Below are 17,209 nucleotides of genomic sequence, written 5' to 3'. Positions count from 1 at the left end.
TCCACTCTCCAGCCAAAGGGCTGCAAGTTCAAATCCTGCCAAGGGCATGGATGTTTGTGATTGTCTGTGAAAATACCAGTGGTAGTGATGGGCAGTAGATGGTGTTGGTGGATTGAGTGGTGGAGACAGAGTTGTAGAGTAGGTGCCCTCCATCGAAGAGTCATTTGGACTCCTTGGAGGTGTCATATTTATCATCATCTCCCTGGAGATAATAATAATAATCTGTGCATAGTAGTCCATATGTAACCTAATCAAGCCTTTATATATTGGAAAATCCTATTTCTGACAGAAACTCAGATCACAGCTACATCCACTACTATCCACCTCCAGTGCTCAAACTACATACTTCACAATTCTTCTCACCAAGGGTGGCACCTATGCCTTTGCAAAATCTGGCAGAGCCTGCCAGAGAATGGCTAATTTAGAATGCCCTGCTTTTGACCTTTCCTGGTTCAAGGTTTCCTTGCCCATTTAGTAACTAATATTTGTTGCATTTATCAGACTCCAAAAGCTAATAAACACTCGGATCTCTTCACATTCCTTTCCGTGAAAATTGCCAACTATCCAAAAGTGAGGCCACATTCCTGGGGACCTTGACGTCCATAATTTCAACTGGCTTCCCTGCTCTGACACCACTGACCAAGGAAGACAAGGGGCAGGTCTTTCCAATAAATAATGACTTACAAATTGTATGTCTATTTACTCAAAACCCTCTTCAATCCCCAAATACTCTGGATCTCTTTTTGACCAGCTATAATTCACCATCAGATACACCATAGAGGTCCCCCTCCCCTCCTCTCAGCAACTCAGATCACAATCTCATACAAGTCTACTCTCTCACAGAAAGCCCCCTCCTCCTCCAACCACTCTTAACCTCATCCTCTGGCACAACAAAGGAGTTAAATGGGATGACCTCTGGAATTTCTATTGCTCCTTTCCTTGGTCTGACTACTGCTTCCACTCATGTGATCCTAATATATGCTGTGAATAAGTCACAGAAATTATTCTGACTGGTATGAAGGCCTTCATGTCCCATTCAACCCATAATTCAAATCGACTCTCCAAATCCTGGTTCAATTGAAAATGTGTCATCACAGCAATCAAAGAAACAAATTCGGCTCACAACTCCACTTCATACTCTGCCTATACCAATGCATGCAACATATGCAAATCAGTCATCAGTAGATACAAATTTGATTTCATAAAGACCACCAACTTGATTTCTTGATTTCTTGAAAACTTGATTTCTGTCCAAATTGAAACCATATCTTCTGATGGCTTGCTAAGGCTGTTGGATGCAACTTCTGCTCTCCTGCACTTCCACCTGTCCTGTCCTGATGGTACCACTGTCACTTCACCCAAATATAAAGCTGACCTCCTGGCATCACTTTTCCTCAAACTCCTGCACAGATGACCAAGGGAAATAACTTCCTACCATACCAGAATCCAAGTGCTGTATGCCCCCTCCCCCATAGAGTATTGAGAAAAAGTCATCAGAAAACTCTACTAAATAAGTTGGATACTAAAACATCTTCTGGTCCTGATAGCATTTCCCCAATTGTCCTCAAACATTGTACTCCAGAGCTAACACCAATCCTGTATCATCTCTATAATTTATTATACATATATGGCATTTATCCCAATGCATTGAAGCAATCTTATATCCATCCTATTCCAAAAAAGGATGATAAAAGTCTACTGTCAAACTACTATCACCTCTGTCCTCTCTAAAATAATGAAGAAAGTCATCAATAGATAACTCCATTACTTAGAGGCCCACCCAATTAATCAGCAACCACCAGTATGGATTCCACCATTCAAGATCCACAGATGACCTCATAGCTTATATCACCCACCATTGGATATGTACCATGGAAAGGTTCGGTGAAACTTGTGCTGTTGCCCTTTACATTTCCAAAGCTTTTGACCATGTGTAGCATAGAGGCCTACTAAACAAATTGCTATCATTCAGTCTCCCTGCCACCCTCTGTAATTGGATGGCCAGCTTTCTCCCTGGAAATCATGGTAGATAGCTCCCGCTCTTTGAGCTTCACCACCAATGCTGGAGTGGTTCAATCCCATCCACTGTTTGCAGATGATGGTACTCTCCACTCATCTCATCCATTTGACAAGCCATGCAGTACTCTGACATCCACGGCTACAAGATCATTAACTAGTGCCTTAAACATTGATCCACAGACTGAGGATGTCCTTGCCTCACAGAATAGGGCAAGGACAACCTTGTGAAGTTCAATACCATTAAAACAGTCTTCCCTTTTCTCACACAAAAGTGATCACAGCTCACCTACCCTTAGTAATACACAAATCACCAGACAAGGTCAGATCTCTTAGCATGGATTAATGTTTACCTCCAGTATTTCCTGGCATAAACACATCGCATCACATCAGTGACTTCCTCAGTATCCGAATATGTGGCATTCTCTTTTGTTCAAGAGCCTATTTTACACAACCAACTATTCACTATATGCAAATCTCCCTATATTTAGAATACTGCTCACATGTGTGGAGTGGTGCACCTAAAATTTCCCTTAAAACCCTTGATGCAAACCAGAGGTATTCACAGGCTTATTTCAACCTACATCTTACAGGTAAATCCATGGTAACTGCTACAATCAATTGGCAACCAATATTCCTCCACTTTCTGCAGCACCTGTTAACAGAAGAGTTGCAGCTCCCAGCACCTTTTTACTGTGCAACTGCAAATAAACTGAATCTGCTTCTATTTATCCTCTTTTATTCCATCCATCCCATCCTCTGGAACAGCCTTCCTGAAGTAGTATTCCAAACAACAACCTGCAACTCTTTAAAAAAAAAAAAAACACTATCTCAGTCTTCATCTGCACCCCACGCACACGGCATTGATATGAGTATAGGTCCCTCCTTCGTGTCTACTGGATCAATATATAAAAGAAGGGGGGAGGGGATGAGGACAACTCAGTCTTTAATTTTAAAGTGCAATTTACAACTCCCACCTCCCTTTTAACTCTGTGATACTACTGTTATGTATTGGCAATACAGTATTGCTTTAACACGCATATATAGTTAAGGTTCAAAGTCGGCACACTGCTGAAGGATCAGTGTGTGAAGACCAATGACAAAATATCAACCAAATTTTAGTACTACAAACTTAGCATATCCAATTTGTAATTTGTAAACTCAGCATCTATAGTATCTCCTACCCTTCCTTAAGAATATACTATGTTCAGAGAAAAGGTGGCCAAGTTCACTCATAGAAAACTATTAGAATTTCATGAATGAAAACACAGATCTAGTTTTACTTATTAGTAGTATATGAAAAGAAACTCAGCGTTATTACTTACTGTGGCCATTTCAGGGAAATAACATTCGGCGCCCCTTGTAAAATTTTATATGTTAAGTAACCATCAGTTCCAATGCTATCTTAAGAAGAAACAAAAACAAAAAAGAAAACAAACAAACCTAAAAATTTTCACTAATTCTAACTTTCAATTTTCGGTAACATTTTGATTCTACATGACAAACATAATCTGCGCCACCAGTGGCAGATTGCAGAACTATAAATTAAAAAAATAATAATAATAAAAAGATATAAAGTGATATACGCACAGTGTAAATTGGATGAAATTATCCAGTGAGAAAAATTTAGCATTATACCGAGGGTCTTTTTGGTATTTTTTTAATGATAGATATAGAACTTTAATAAGTTTAAAATTAATTTTTATAATAATCATTATATTATTGTGCTTCGTGAGCAATATACAGTCACACCCAATTAATTGTCAACACCACCTACTCTGAGCATGCTACAATTCCACCAAGGGAATGTGGCAAATTCAACGAATTCCGCAGGACGCAGGACATATATGGCGCAGAGGGTGAAGCTTGACGCTTTTCATATTCCCTGTTGTCTGTTTCGGAAGCAGTGATGGGGGAGATTTGTGAGCTATTTTAGCTCGCCCTGAATGGGCAGAAGTGGTTACTCGTCGTTGAGTGTTAGGATGGCTTTCGGTCTTTTATGTTTCAAGTGGTCATTACCGTCATAGTTTCCGGCTTGCTGTATTAGATGTCTTCATAAAGAATTTTTCTGCTAGGGAGCGTAGTAGTGCAGAGTTGTAGGGGATATTTATGTCCCGATGGATCTGGGCATTCCTGATGAACCACGGGGCGTCCAGTATCATTCGCAGGCACTTGTTCTGTAGTCTTTGTAGCTTGAGGATGTTTGTCATGGAGGTATGGCTCCAGTCTGGGAAGGCGTATATAACTGTGGGACGGATCACTGTCTTGTGCAGTAGAATTTGTTTCTTGAGCTTAGTTTGTTGTGTCTGTTGATCAAGGGGTATAGCTGGGCGATAACTTTTGAAGCTTTGGTCCATGTGATCTTGATGTGGCTGTTGAAGCATAATCGCTTATCGAGAATTATTCCGAGGTATTTTGCTTCAGTTTTCCAGGGAATTTTGGAGTTGAACAGGGTGATGTCTCCTTTGGGGGATGCTCATCTTCTTGTGAAGAGCATCGTTTTGCTTTTCTGGGGGTTTAATTGTATTCGCTAGTCTTTAAACCATTTTTCTAGATTCAGGATGGTATCTTGTAGTTTTTTGGTAACGAGATATGGTTGACGAGATCTGGCTAGAATACCCATGTCATCAGCATAAAGGGCGATGGTGGATGTGAGAGGATTTTGAGGAATGTCTGCCATATAGATGTTGAACAGAATCGGGTCTAGCAGTGATCCTTGAGGAACTCCAGCGAGGATTTTCCATTGGATTGAGACTGTTTCATTGATTTTGACTTGCATCCTCCTGTTGGAGAGGTATGATTTGATCAGGTATATCATGTTTAGTGGAAGGTTAGTGATGATAAGTTTGTAGAGGAGGCCTTGGTGCCAGATCTTATCGAACGCCTTTGAGATGTCTAGGAAGACGGCTCCAGTGTGTTGATTCCAATTAAATCCTGTGGTGATGCATTCTACCAGTCTATAGATCTGTTGGGTGGTGCTGTGATTTTGACGGAAGCCAAATTGTTCTTGTGGAATGATATTTAGTTGATTGACATGATCTTGGAGTCTGATGAGGATGATTTTCTCAGCTATTTTCCTTAAATTAGATAGTAGGCTGATGGAACGGTAATTTTCAGGTAGGTGTGGGTCTTTGCCTGGTTTGTGAATTGGGATGACGTCAGCTATTTTCCATGACTAGGGGAAGTGCTGCCATTTGAGGATGGAGTTTATGATGTTTGTCAGATGTGCTATGGCTTTGCATGGTAGTGCCTTGATGACTTGGTTAGTGATGCCGTCAGGACCTGGGGCTTTTTGATCTTGAGATGGTTGATGATGCCGATTATTTCGGTAGGTGAGGTTGGCATTATAGGGCTTGGATTGACATCGGGACGATTTATTGTAAACCTGACTTTATGATGGATCTTGTATACATGGCTGATGGTCAGGTTCTCATATGCAGGACTGCATTGATTCTCTAGGTTTCTTGCTATGGCTTCGGCTTTGTCAGCATCTGTGTATGCAAGGTGCTGTTCTGCTTGCGGAGGGGGGGGGGATTTGTGCTTGTTCCTGAGGTTGTTTAGGAATTTCCATATGTAATGATCTGCTGTGGAGATGGAGGTGAACTTGTTGTCCCAATGTTGGTTCCTGTGGTTCTAGAGAGCTTCTGGGATAGATTTGTTTAATCTGTTCAGGGTTGTTTTGTCCTGGGAAGCACGAGTGTTCTGATATCTTTTTCTTTGTCTGTTTTTTTCCCTTATTAAGTCCATGATTTCTTCCGCGAGACGATTTGGTTTGTGGCTAATCGTGGTTACTGTGGCTGCTATTGTGGCTTTATTGATTTGATTGGTGAGGTTCTTTATTGCCGAGTGTATTTCTTCCTTGGCTTTTATATGTTTTATATGGGGAACCGGACCAATGTGTTCTGGTAGCATTTTCCTAACTTTCTCCCAGACAATGGAGGTTTGGGGGGAGGTGACTGGTCTTTGTTCACTTAAGGAACTTCCCTTAGGATTGGGTTGTGGTCTGATGATAATTCGTTCAGTGCTTGACTGCTGTGCTGGTATTTGATGTTGTGTAGGATGGCGATGTTTAGGATGTCGGCTGTTGCAGTTGGGCTGTGGTGGGTTGGTTCAGTGAGTCCTGTTACGAAAGCGTTGTTTAATCCTGTGGCTGAAGAGGATACGGCCATTTTTATTTGTGGTTCTGCTGTTCCAGGAGGGATGTTTGGAGTTTAAGTCCCCAGCGACGATGATGGATTCATTTGTGCCTAGTACAGCATCCAAGTCGGAAAAAAGTAGGGTCTTAGCAGGGGAGTTGTAGGCAGCATAGATTTTAAGTCTTCCAGTTGAGTTTGTGTGGACTTCGACACCGGTGAGTTCCAGGTTGGAGGTTGGGGGGTGAGTATTCCATTGGGCCTGATGCAGTTCCTGATAAATATGGCTGTACCACCACCTCTGTGGTCCAGTCGGTCATTTCTGTATAGTGTGTAGCCTCTCAGTTTTGGATTGTCTGCAGGTCTTAGATGAGTTTCATTAATTAGGATTATGTCAGGGTTGTATCTGTGAGAGAATTCTTAAATCTCCAGTGTCTCGTTTTTTAGACCATTGGCGTTCCAAGCGGCGATGTCTAGTGAGTCTGGGAGTAATCTAGTTTTATTCATTAACAAGCATTGATAATATGGTTTGAGTTTCTTTTAGAAATCTTTTTGTGGAGTTTGGTGAAGGGTTTGACTTACTGAAGTCTTGAAGCATGTTTGCCAATGAGGTTGTGATGACTGTTGTCATGTTTGGAAGAATTTGGTCCTGCTGGATATCTTTGGATGAGCGGGCTACTTCGGCGTATGTCCTGTTTCGACGGCGGCTTTCCAGACTGTTGGTATTTTCCATTTGTGAGCGCTGGTATTTTGTTGTCTTTTGTTGGTGTCAGGCAACTGGGGAGCTGTCAACTCTTGTGTCTGTGGGCAGGGTTGAGAGATCTGTTTCCTTTTGTTGCTGTTTTATTCTTAGGGTAGTGACTGCAGCCTCTGTAGTTTGCCGAGTGGTGGCCCCCCGCAGTTCGCGCATTTGGCTGGTGAGGTCCTGGGTTTTGAGCAGGTTGCTGTGTGGTGGTTTTGCCTACATTTGAGGCATTTGTAGTCTGCTCTGCAGAGTTTCTGTGCTTGTCCGTACTTCTGACATCCCTAGCACTGGCCCAACGAGGCTCTTTTTTATAATGGTTCTGTTGTGATTTTCGGACCACAGATCGTTGTTATGTTGTATATGTGCTTGTGTGTTTTGGTTATCTCAAAGAGTACTAGGGGCATTGGATTCTTGTCAGCCCGTAGCATTCTACTAACCTTGGTAGGTGGGAGATCGTGGATGCAGAGGTCTTCAGTAATTTCATCTGTGCAGATGTATTCTGTTATTCCCCTGAGTACAACTTAGGTTTTTCTCCGACTTCAGTAAGTATGATATTTAATATTTGACTCACCCATGGTTTTTGTGAGGAGTCTGTAGTCGCCTACTGGATTTTAACTCCGTCATCTACGTTTTTTGCCCATGAATAGGCAATTTGGTGGTTTTGCATAATAGACCTAAGGGCCGTCCAACGTTCTTTTTCCCGTAGAACAATTGGAGGTACTTTTTCGTTGTTGGGTATGGGGAAGTCAGTGTTGGGGTTATCTTCTTCCATCCCCTCGTTTATCTGAGTCTCCGCTGTTTTACATTTTTTCAGAGCATGGGTTTCTTATCATGTTTTGGGGTGGGAGCGGAGATTATCAGGTTCATCTTCCCTTCTTCCCCTGGTGTTGAGTTGTCCGATTCTGTGGAGTCGTCTGTCGCTGAATATAGGTTTAGAAACCCTCGCAACTCTACCTCAAATTTCTTCAACAGTTTTTGAGGTCGAGCGCCAGCTTCTTATCCAACGATTGCATAAAGTCATCGAGACCTAAATTGTTCATGTTTAAAATATTCAAATATATGCTTACCTGAGCTGGATCTCAAGGACTTCCGTATATCATATAAACACAAAATACATCACACTAAAGGACTAACGTGAGACCGCAATCAACACTCAAAACACACTTGAATGAAAATGAACAGCGCGACTTGGAAATATAGACTTTACGGCGAATTCTCATGAGAAACGAAGTCTTTACAAGTTCCCACGGCAGCTCTAACACTAGATATCACCACTGAATAACATCTAACTTATGTAACTTACGGTACGAATGCACGTCATAAATCCCATTTTTTCACTCAATCCTTCATCCCATCTAATCTGATACCTAAATAGATTCGATTTCACTCAACGAATTCCGTTGTAAACAGATACTTTTATACGTGAAAAAAAAAGTCAACTACATTTACTGGTGGTAGACGACTTTATCTCTCAGTGAAACACCACGACTCTGAAACTGGCTTATGACATGGAGGAAGAAAGTCAAGGGAAGGATTCTATTACTCTGTGCTGATTATAGAGAGCTGACAGACGCGGACAAAATACTTCAGCTACCTGAGTGACAACATTTTAAGGGTATATCATTCAAGTGAGTGATTTAAGGGGATATCAATCAATACATTCCAAGTTATTTTTGTGTGTGTGTGTGTGTGTGTGTGTGTGTGTGTGTGTGTGTGTGTGTGTGTGTGTGTGTGTGTGTGTGTGTGTGTGTGTGTGTGTGTGTGTGTGTGTGTGTGTGTGTGTGTGTGTGTGTGTGTGTGTGTGTGTGCGCGTGCGTGCGTGCGTGCGAATTTCTCAATCATAGATTTCCTAGTTTCCCAACACAGTAAAAAAAAAACAATAAATAATAACCAACTGGTGCCATCCTCAGATAAGCTTATATATAAGCATCGAGGATGAAAGCAGAGAAATTAGTTCTCATCCAAGATGTATCATATGTAACTAAATGCATATAATGTACGAATCACATGTAAACCAATGTATGTAATGTAAGTATCATATGTAAACAAATTTAAGTAATGTGTCATATGTAATCAAATGTATGTAATGTATGTAATAACTGTAACAAAAGTATGCAACATAGAGTAATTATATCCATTGATATTGTATATATAGAGTGTAAAATAATCATCATTATGAATATTATAATAATATACGTTGTAAACAGTTATTGTTTTTATTATTATTGAAAAAAACTTTATGAACGAGAAAGTATTTGTTATGCATAATTGTGTTCTTATAATGTATGTAATTTATCTGAGAAATAATAATAATAATAATAAAATTATTATTAGCACTATGTAGCTCAGTGGAAGTGCCACTTGATTCCTCTGCGCTTTATCGCTCGAAGTTTGACTTAAGTTCAAGTCTAGTCACCGACTAGGGGAACTTTTTCTAAGCCTTTCTTCGACTGGTTCCCGAGTTAGTCGATCTCTGCCAAGGGCAAGCAGATTTTTCCTCCTACAAACTCGGGGTTTTCATCCCGTAAACTCAAGAAAATCGACCGTATTTCAGACATTATTTCAGACAGTGACATATCTTGTTAGGGTTAGGTACTAAGAGATGGCAGCGCTTGATTGCCAGCCTCTTCATTGGTGGCTGCTATAATTAGTGATAGACATGGGCCAGCTATTTCTGATTGACTACGTTGGAGCTTGAACTACCCACTGAGTCTCCAAAAGCTAGATAGAATATAAAGGCCTCGCATACTCCCTATAAAGGAATAAAAGGTGTTAGCTGATTTACTTATTATTTTATTATTATTATTTTATTTTTTATCATTATCCCAATACCCCATGGAGTCAAAGCTCATCTAGGATGTTCTTTTCTCATACATACAGCTCATCATACCACAACTTAAACACACTCAAATTCTCTGCAGACACCACATTCTCAGGCAAGGAATTTCTATTATTCACAACTCTCCATTAAAAAACTTCCTTCTCGCTCCCCTGCTCACTCTCTCCTTATACAGTTTCCAGGGATGACTTCTGGTTCTCCCCTGATCTTACACCGTTTTCTGTAAGACCTCTCAAACATTGATCCTATAACAATCCCTTACTAACTTGTAGGGCTCTATCATATCACCTCTCCTCCTCCTCCTATCCACTAGACTGTGTAAAGTGTATCTTCTCAACCTCTCCTCAAATTCGACATTTCAGAGATCAGAAACTACCTTAGTAAGTCGTCTCTGTACCCTTTCCAACATCTCCTCCTCCATTTGAAAACCACGTGACCAAACCTGTGTACAGAAGTCCACATGATCTATAGAAAATGGTGTAACTTGGACCATTTCATGTTTTTTTCGATGCTACCTGACATACTCTTCTTAGAATCTTGGACAGAATCTAAATTGCTCTGTATCACCAGTGAAATTTTCACCTGAAAGATATCTGGTTTTGACTGTGTATCAAATATGTATAATAATAATAATCAGCTAACGCCTATTTGTTCCTCTATCGGGAGTAGGCTGGGTCGTTTACTCTATCTAACTTTTGGAGACTGAGTGGGCAGTTCAATCTCCACTGGTAGCCCATCAGAGAGATAGCTGGCCCAAGGCTATCACTGATTCATGAAGAAGGCGGCAAGCTAGTGCCGCCATCTCGTGGTCCCTAACCCTAACGCAATATTTTTAATGTCAGAAAATAGTTTGGGTTCGACGGTCGATTTTCTTGAGTTTACGGGACGAAAAACCGGAGTTTCCGGAAGAAAAAATCCGCTATCCACGTGCCAGAGATCGACTGACTTGGGAACCGGTCGAAAAAAGCCTTTAGAAAATATCCTCTAGTCGGCGACTAGATTTGAACAACCAAATTCTTTCTTCGTGCATTCAAGCACTGTAGAGTGCAAATGCCACTTCTACTGAGCTACACAACAACAACAACAACAACAACAACAACAACAACAACAACAACAACAACAATAATAATAATAATAATAATAATAATAATAATAATAATAATAATAATAATAATAATAATAATAATAATAATAATAATACATCATGAGTTACATCCACGTAGTGATCTTGGCTGTTTATATCTACCCAGGAGAATAGGTGGACTGGATCTGCTGCAAGTGAGACAGACTGTGAAAGAAGAAGAAATTAGCTTAAAAAGTTACACCGACAATAGCTCTGAGCAAATGCTTCAAACAATTACACAAGAAGGCCTTCTAAAAGCAACAGGAAAAATCCGATTACAAAAAGGAACTGCAAAATAACCGCCATGTGCGCTGGAAAAATAAACCCTTGAATGGCCAATTTCTTCGAGATACTGAAAAAAAAATTGTCGCGAACAAGACGTGGCAATGGCTACAATATGGATATATTAAAAAAAAAACAGAGAGATTTATTCTAGCAGCTCAAGAACAGGCATTACGAACTAACGCAATAAACGCAAAAATTTTGTACATCAATGCCACAATCAGAAAGATGAGACTGTGAAGCATCTAATTAGTGCCTGTAGCAAGATGACTCAAACTATCTATAAATACTGCCATGATCAAGTGGCCAAAATAATTCATTGGCATGTATGCTAAAAATATGGATTTCCTACTTCTGATAACTGGTGGCAGCATAAAATATCGAGACTGTATTGGAAAACGAAACAGTAAAAATTCTCTGGGACTTTAGAATACACACTGATCGGTATTTGGAACACAATAGACCTGACATCACAATTATCGAACTTCGACAGGTTTTTATTGTTGATATCGCTTTACCAGTGAAAACAACATCAACAAAAAAGAAATGGAAGAAATTACTAAATATTAACATCTGGCAATCGAAGTTGGATGGCTGTAGCTTAAACACAGCAAAATCATCCCAATAGTTATCGGTGCACCTTCAAAGAAGGCATCCAACTATTTACAGCAATTAAACATCGATGAATTAACCACATATGATCTACAAAAAACAGCATTACTTGGACCAGTCCATATTTTATGACGCTGCCTGACAGACTATTCTTAAATTCTTGGATAGAATCTGAATGGTTCTGTATCATTAGTCAAATTGTTGTTTAAATGATATCATGTTTTGACTGTGTATCAATTAATTGAGTAATAATAATCCATTGAATTAAGAGTTCACATGCAATTATTTACTTGCAAATTTTAAAGTTAACGAAGCAGTTTTTCAAGAATTCTAACTATTTTTCTTTCAAAAAAGCATAAAAAAAGAAATATTATCTAAAATTACTTCCAAATCGACTTCACTAACATTTGGGCATAAACATACACAATAGCGGTAATAGACATCTGAACCTATCTTTTAGTTTTAGATCAGATCTGAAATTCCAGCCAATATGATACGAGTTCATATCAGCTGTCCATTTTACACTCTTCTGGGATAAGGTATGGCAATTTTGAATTTTTTCAAACTGATATTCCATTCCAAAAAAAAAAAAAACTGCTAACACCTTTGATTCCCTTAGGGAGTATTTTATTCCGGTTTAGCTTTATCTAACTTTTGGAGACCAGCGGGAAAGTTCAGTTTCCACCGAAGGCCTTTTTTCGAACGTTTTCCAAGTTATTCGATCTCTGGCACGGACAAGTGGGTTTTTCCTCCGGCAAACTCGGGCTTTTTGTCCCGTAAACTCAAGAAAATCGACCGTAGAACACACATTATTTCAGACATTAAATATATTGTGTTAGGGTTAGGGACCACTAGATGGCGGCACGTCTTGAGGCGTCTCTCTTCACTGCATTCCGCTTAAGTAGTGATAGCCTTGGTCCAACTATCTCTTATCGTATACCAGAGGAGATTGAACTGCCCACTCAATCTCCCAAAGTTAGATAGGGCTGAAACTGCCTCGCCTACTCCCTATACTAGATTAAAAAGGCTTAGCTGATTATTTTAATGCCTTTATTCTGAAAGATAGTTTAAGAGGTTCATTAATTTCAAACTAAGTTTCTGAACACTTGTGGGCAATCAGTTCCACTTTTAGTTATCAGTGATAACTGGTACAAGGTTTCACTGATTTTATTGGAATCAGGGAAAAGAGTAGGGCATCCAAGTGTCACCATGCTGGGTCCCTAACTCTAGCATTATATATTATTGTCTGAAACTGCGATGTGTTCGCGGCCTATTTTAATTCATATGTTAAAAACCTAAATTTCTCCAAGATATAAAATTAAAAAACTCGCCTATGTGAAGATCAACTAACCCAGAAATCCACTGAAAAAAATTCCCTAGAAATATTTCTGTCTTTGGTGACTAGAATCTTACTGATAGTCATTCTTCTAGCTGTTGGGTGCAACTGAAGCGTAGGAATGGTTGTTCATCGATTTTTAAAAAGTCGAAAATAATAAGTGGAAATAAGTGAAATAAAAAGAATCTGAGGATATTATTATGGGTATTATTATTATTTGAACTTCAGGCATTTTTCTATAGCTGCTAGCAAAAACGTACCAAAACCAGAATTAAGATGACTTAATAAAATTAAACAATTCTAAATAGCACATTTCTCATACAATCATCTCTACCACTTTTGTTTTATGCTCTTTGGCCTGTGATGGGCAATTAACTCGTGATCATAATACAATGATTAATTAATCTTTATTTCATGTTTGAATAATCATTGACAGATGGATATCACTAAGTTTATCGCCACGCAGTGATGAGATGGCTAAGTGCAAACCAAGATAAAATATTAAGTTTTAATGAGAATGATACAACTAGTTTCAGCCTTTTACAGCCTTCATCAGGTATCCACTAAAGGTAGAACACAATAATAAAAATTGAAGTTACTTAAAACTGAGAATTACAGGAAAAAATGCCATACATTATTGACATAAAAAACGTTGTGTTTTTCTATCCAACACGCCATTGTCTGTTGCGTGCGTGCTTGTAACTTCTCGAGAACACCAGTATTGAACAACTGCAGTATGGCTATCAGGGATGTTGTAACTTAAATTGCTGTTCAAATGTTCAGGATTAAGGAGGATTTCCCTGGATTCCACGATTTTCCTTTCAAACTCTCTCTCTCTCTCTCTCTCTCTCTCTCTCTATATATATATATATATATATATATATATATATATACATGTATATATATATATATATATGTTAAGAATACCAAGTAATTTTTAAACCTGGTTTTTACTCCATTTCCCAAGTAAGCAAACAGACAAAAAGTCAAGTTTGCGCCTGCAATTGATGCAAGTCTAACTGATCCTGCAGGTAGTGCAGGACCAGGCAACTCGTGGTAAAGGTGGGGCAAGCTCCGATCACTAATCTTAATATTTACCCTTAATGCCAAAACACATCTCCAAGAAGGGGATGTATGATGTTTTGTATTAAAGGCAAGGGGCCACTACCCAGACCGGTTTCGACCTTTATTGAGGCCTCATCAGTGGGAGCTAGGCTAGAAAATACCAAGATTTAGTAATACAGAGCTCATAAGTATTTTACCAGAACAAGTTGCCATAAGGTGTTTTAACCTTATTAAATAAAAATCTCTGGAGGAGATATAAATGTAGAAAGTTAGATCGGAGCTTGCCCCACCTTTACCACGAGTTGCCTTGGTCCTGCACTACCTGCAGGATCAGTTAGACTTGCATCAATTGCAGGCGCAAACTTGACTTTTTGTCTGTTTGCTTACTTGGGAAATGGAGTAAAAACCAGGTTTAAAAATTACTTGGTATTCTTAACATTTATTATACCCAAGGTAAAATACTTTCTACATATATATATTATTATTATTATTATTATTATTATTATTTTAACGGTGTCTCCATGGAGTCAAAAGACTCATCGCGGGAGACCAGACATTGACACACTAACCATTATTTACACAATACCTGTCATACCTCTCCTTAAATTCATTCACAGTTGAAGCATTCACAACCAGTTCTGGCAAAGCCAATCAACCCAAACCATTTTCAAAGATAATATATATATATATTATCTTTGAAAATGGTTTGGGTTCGACGATCGATTTTCTTGAGTTTACGGGACAGAAAAAAGCCCGTGTTTCCGGGAGAAAAAACCCGTTTACCCGTGTCAGAGCTTAACTATGGAAGCTGTCCAAAAAAGGCTTCGAAAAATGTTCCTCTAGTTGGTGACTAGATTTAAACCTGTCTTCATTCATGTGGTCAAGCGCCTTTGAATGCAAACGCTACTCCCACTGATCTACAGGCTCGCTTCTTATTACTCTTTTATTATTATTATTATTATTTTTTTTTTTTATTTTTTTTAACGGTGTCTCCATGGAGTCAAAAGACTCATCGCGGGAGACCCGACATTGACACACTAACCATTATTTACACAATACCTGTCATACCTCTCCTTAAATTCATTCACAGTTGAAGCATTCACAACCAGTTCTGGCAAGCATTCCACCCATTCACAACCCTCCAAGTAAAAAATCTAGTGCTAACACCCTTGTTAATCACACTCTTACACAATCTCCAGGGATGGCCCCTCGTTCTCTCACATCCTGCATTGGTCTTAAGAATATCATCAGTATCAATCCTGTAAAATCCCTTTAACAATTTAAATACCGCTATCATATCTCCTCTCCTACGTCTATCAGCTAGTTTTTGGAGCCCACAGATCATCAATCTATCCTCATAGGGAACATCCCACAGACCAGCAACAATCTTTGTAACCCGCCTCTGAATCCTCTCTACCACTTCCGCATCACCAAGAAATCCTGGCGACCAGATCTGTGCACAACAGTCCAAATGCGGCCTTATTAATGCCTTATAGAGTGGAACAATAAATTCCCTATCCCTGCTTGTTAGTGTGTTCCTCAACAACCATGTAATTTGATGTGATGTTTTGGCAATCTTAGCAGTATGCCCTTTAAACTTAAGTTCTCTGTCCACAATAACTCCCAAGTCTCTTGTCTCATCAACTTCCTGCAGTTCAGTTCCGTTAATATAGTAAACAGCATGCGATGTCATCCTCCCGAAGTGCATCACCTTACACTTAACCACGTTGAACTGACAGCCATTTACCTCAGTCCATAGCGTCAGCCTATTTAAGGCATCCTGTAAAATATCCACATCATTTGAATTGATTATCGCTCTTCCCAATTTTGCATCATCAGCAAACAAGTGGATATTTCCATTCAAGGTATTTCCAATATCATTGATGTACAAATTAAACAATAGAGGACCAAGAACTGAGCCCTGAGGTACACCACTAGTCACTTGCCTTTTCCTGGACTCAGCTCCTCCGTAAACCACTCTTTGATATCTGTCCGCCAGCCATCCTTTAATCCAAATCACCATCTTCGTATCCAAACCCATTTGCTCTAATTTATGTAACAGAGTTCCATGTGGAATCCTGTCAAAAGCCTTTGCAAAGTCAAGCAGTATCACTGAGTAAGGATTTCCTTTATCCAACTCCACTGTTACTTTATTATAGAACGTAAGCAAATTACTTAGGCAAGACCTACCTTTCACAAAACCATGTTGCCCCTTATAAAGTATCATATTGCTGTCCACCCAGTCATGAATTCTAATTTTAACTAATTTCTCCAAAATCATAACCACCACTCCAGATATATTGATTGGTCTATAATTTGCAACATCAGTCTTAGAGCCTCCCTTGTGCAATGGAACTATTTTCCCCTCTTTCCACTCTACAGTATTGGCACTTTACCAGAACTGAGGCTTAAATTAAACATCCTGGTTAGAGGAGTTGCTAATTCTCTTGCACATTCTCGTAACACATAGGCCGATATGCCATCTAATCCAATGGCAGTGTTAGCATTAAGGTTCTTTAATATATTAAGCACCTCAATTTCATCTATCTCTATACTCTCATCAGTCAATGGCACATCTGACACTGCACTATCACTACGAAGATGGTACACTTTTGCGAAATGATCACTAAGCAACTCAACTATTTGATTAGCTTCAGTAATTTCCTTACCATCAACACTTTTTAAAGTAATCTTTCCATGGATATTCTTCCTTTTACTAGCCACATAGCGAAAGAACTCTTTAGGGTTTCTTTTGGATTCATCAGCTAGCTTTTAGTCTGATTACTCTTCATTCACAAGTAACCTTTTGTGTAAACTGCTTATCAATAAAAGGCCCAGACAGCAGATAATATTAGGTTCTCTTAGAAGCCGTCTCTGATCTGAAGAATATCCTCATATATGGATATATGAATACAACGAACTCAGCACCTTTTGTTTTTGATTGTCCTCAACATATTAGCTTATTATTATTATTTGTTCACACGAGAGCATGAGCACCAGAGGACTAAGGTTATTACAGATTTTGTGTGTGTGCATTGGTGTTGTACATGTTTTGCTT

The 17,209-nt window shown here is 39.2% G+C and overlaps 1 protein-coding gene across 1 annotated transcript in view; it reads right to left on the bottom strand.

The window, feature by feature from the left end:
* LOC150103747 (putative RNA-binding protein 18) overlaps nucleotides 1–3,526 on the bottom strand; it is a 70,157-nt gene extending 66,631 nt beyond the window's left edge. Inside the window, exon 1 of the mRNA XM_090396575.1 lies at nucleotides 3,342–3,526. Within this exon, the coding sequence (XP_090252701.1) occupies nucleotides 3,342–3,350 (9 nt within the window). The 5' untranslated portion in view covers nucleotides 3,351–3,526. The remainder of the gene's footprint in view (nucleotides 1–3,341) is intronic.
* Between the last annotated feature and the right edge of the window lie 13,683 nt (nucleotides 3,527–17,209).

The sequence above is a fragment of the Typopeltis vanoorti genome, chromosome 8, assembly GCF_054136105.1.
Source record: "Typopeltis vanoorti isolate ZY-2024b chromosome 8, IOZ_Tvanoo_1.0, whole genome shotgun sequence".
NCBI classification, from domain to species: Eukaryota; Metazoa; Arthropoda; class Arachnida; order Uropygi; family Thelyphonidae; genus Typopeltis; species Typopeltis vanoorti.
This window is presented reverse-complemented; position numbering and strand designations above follow the sequence as displayed.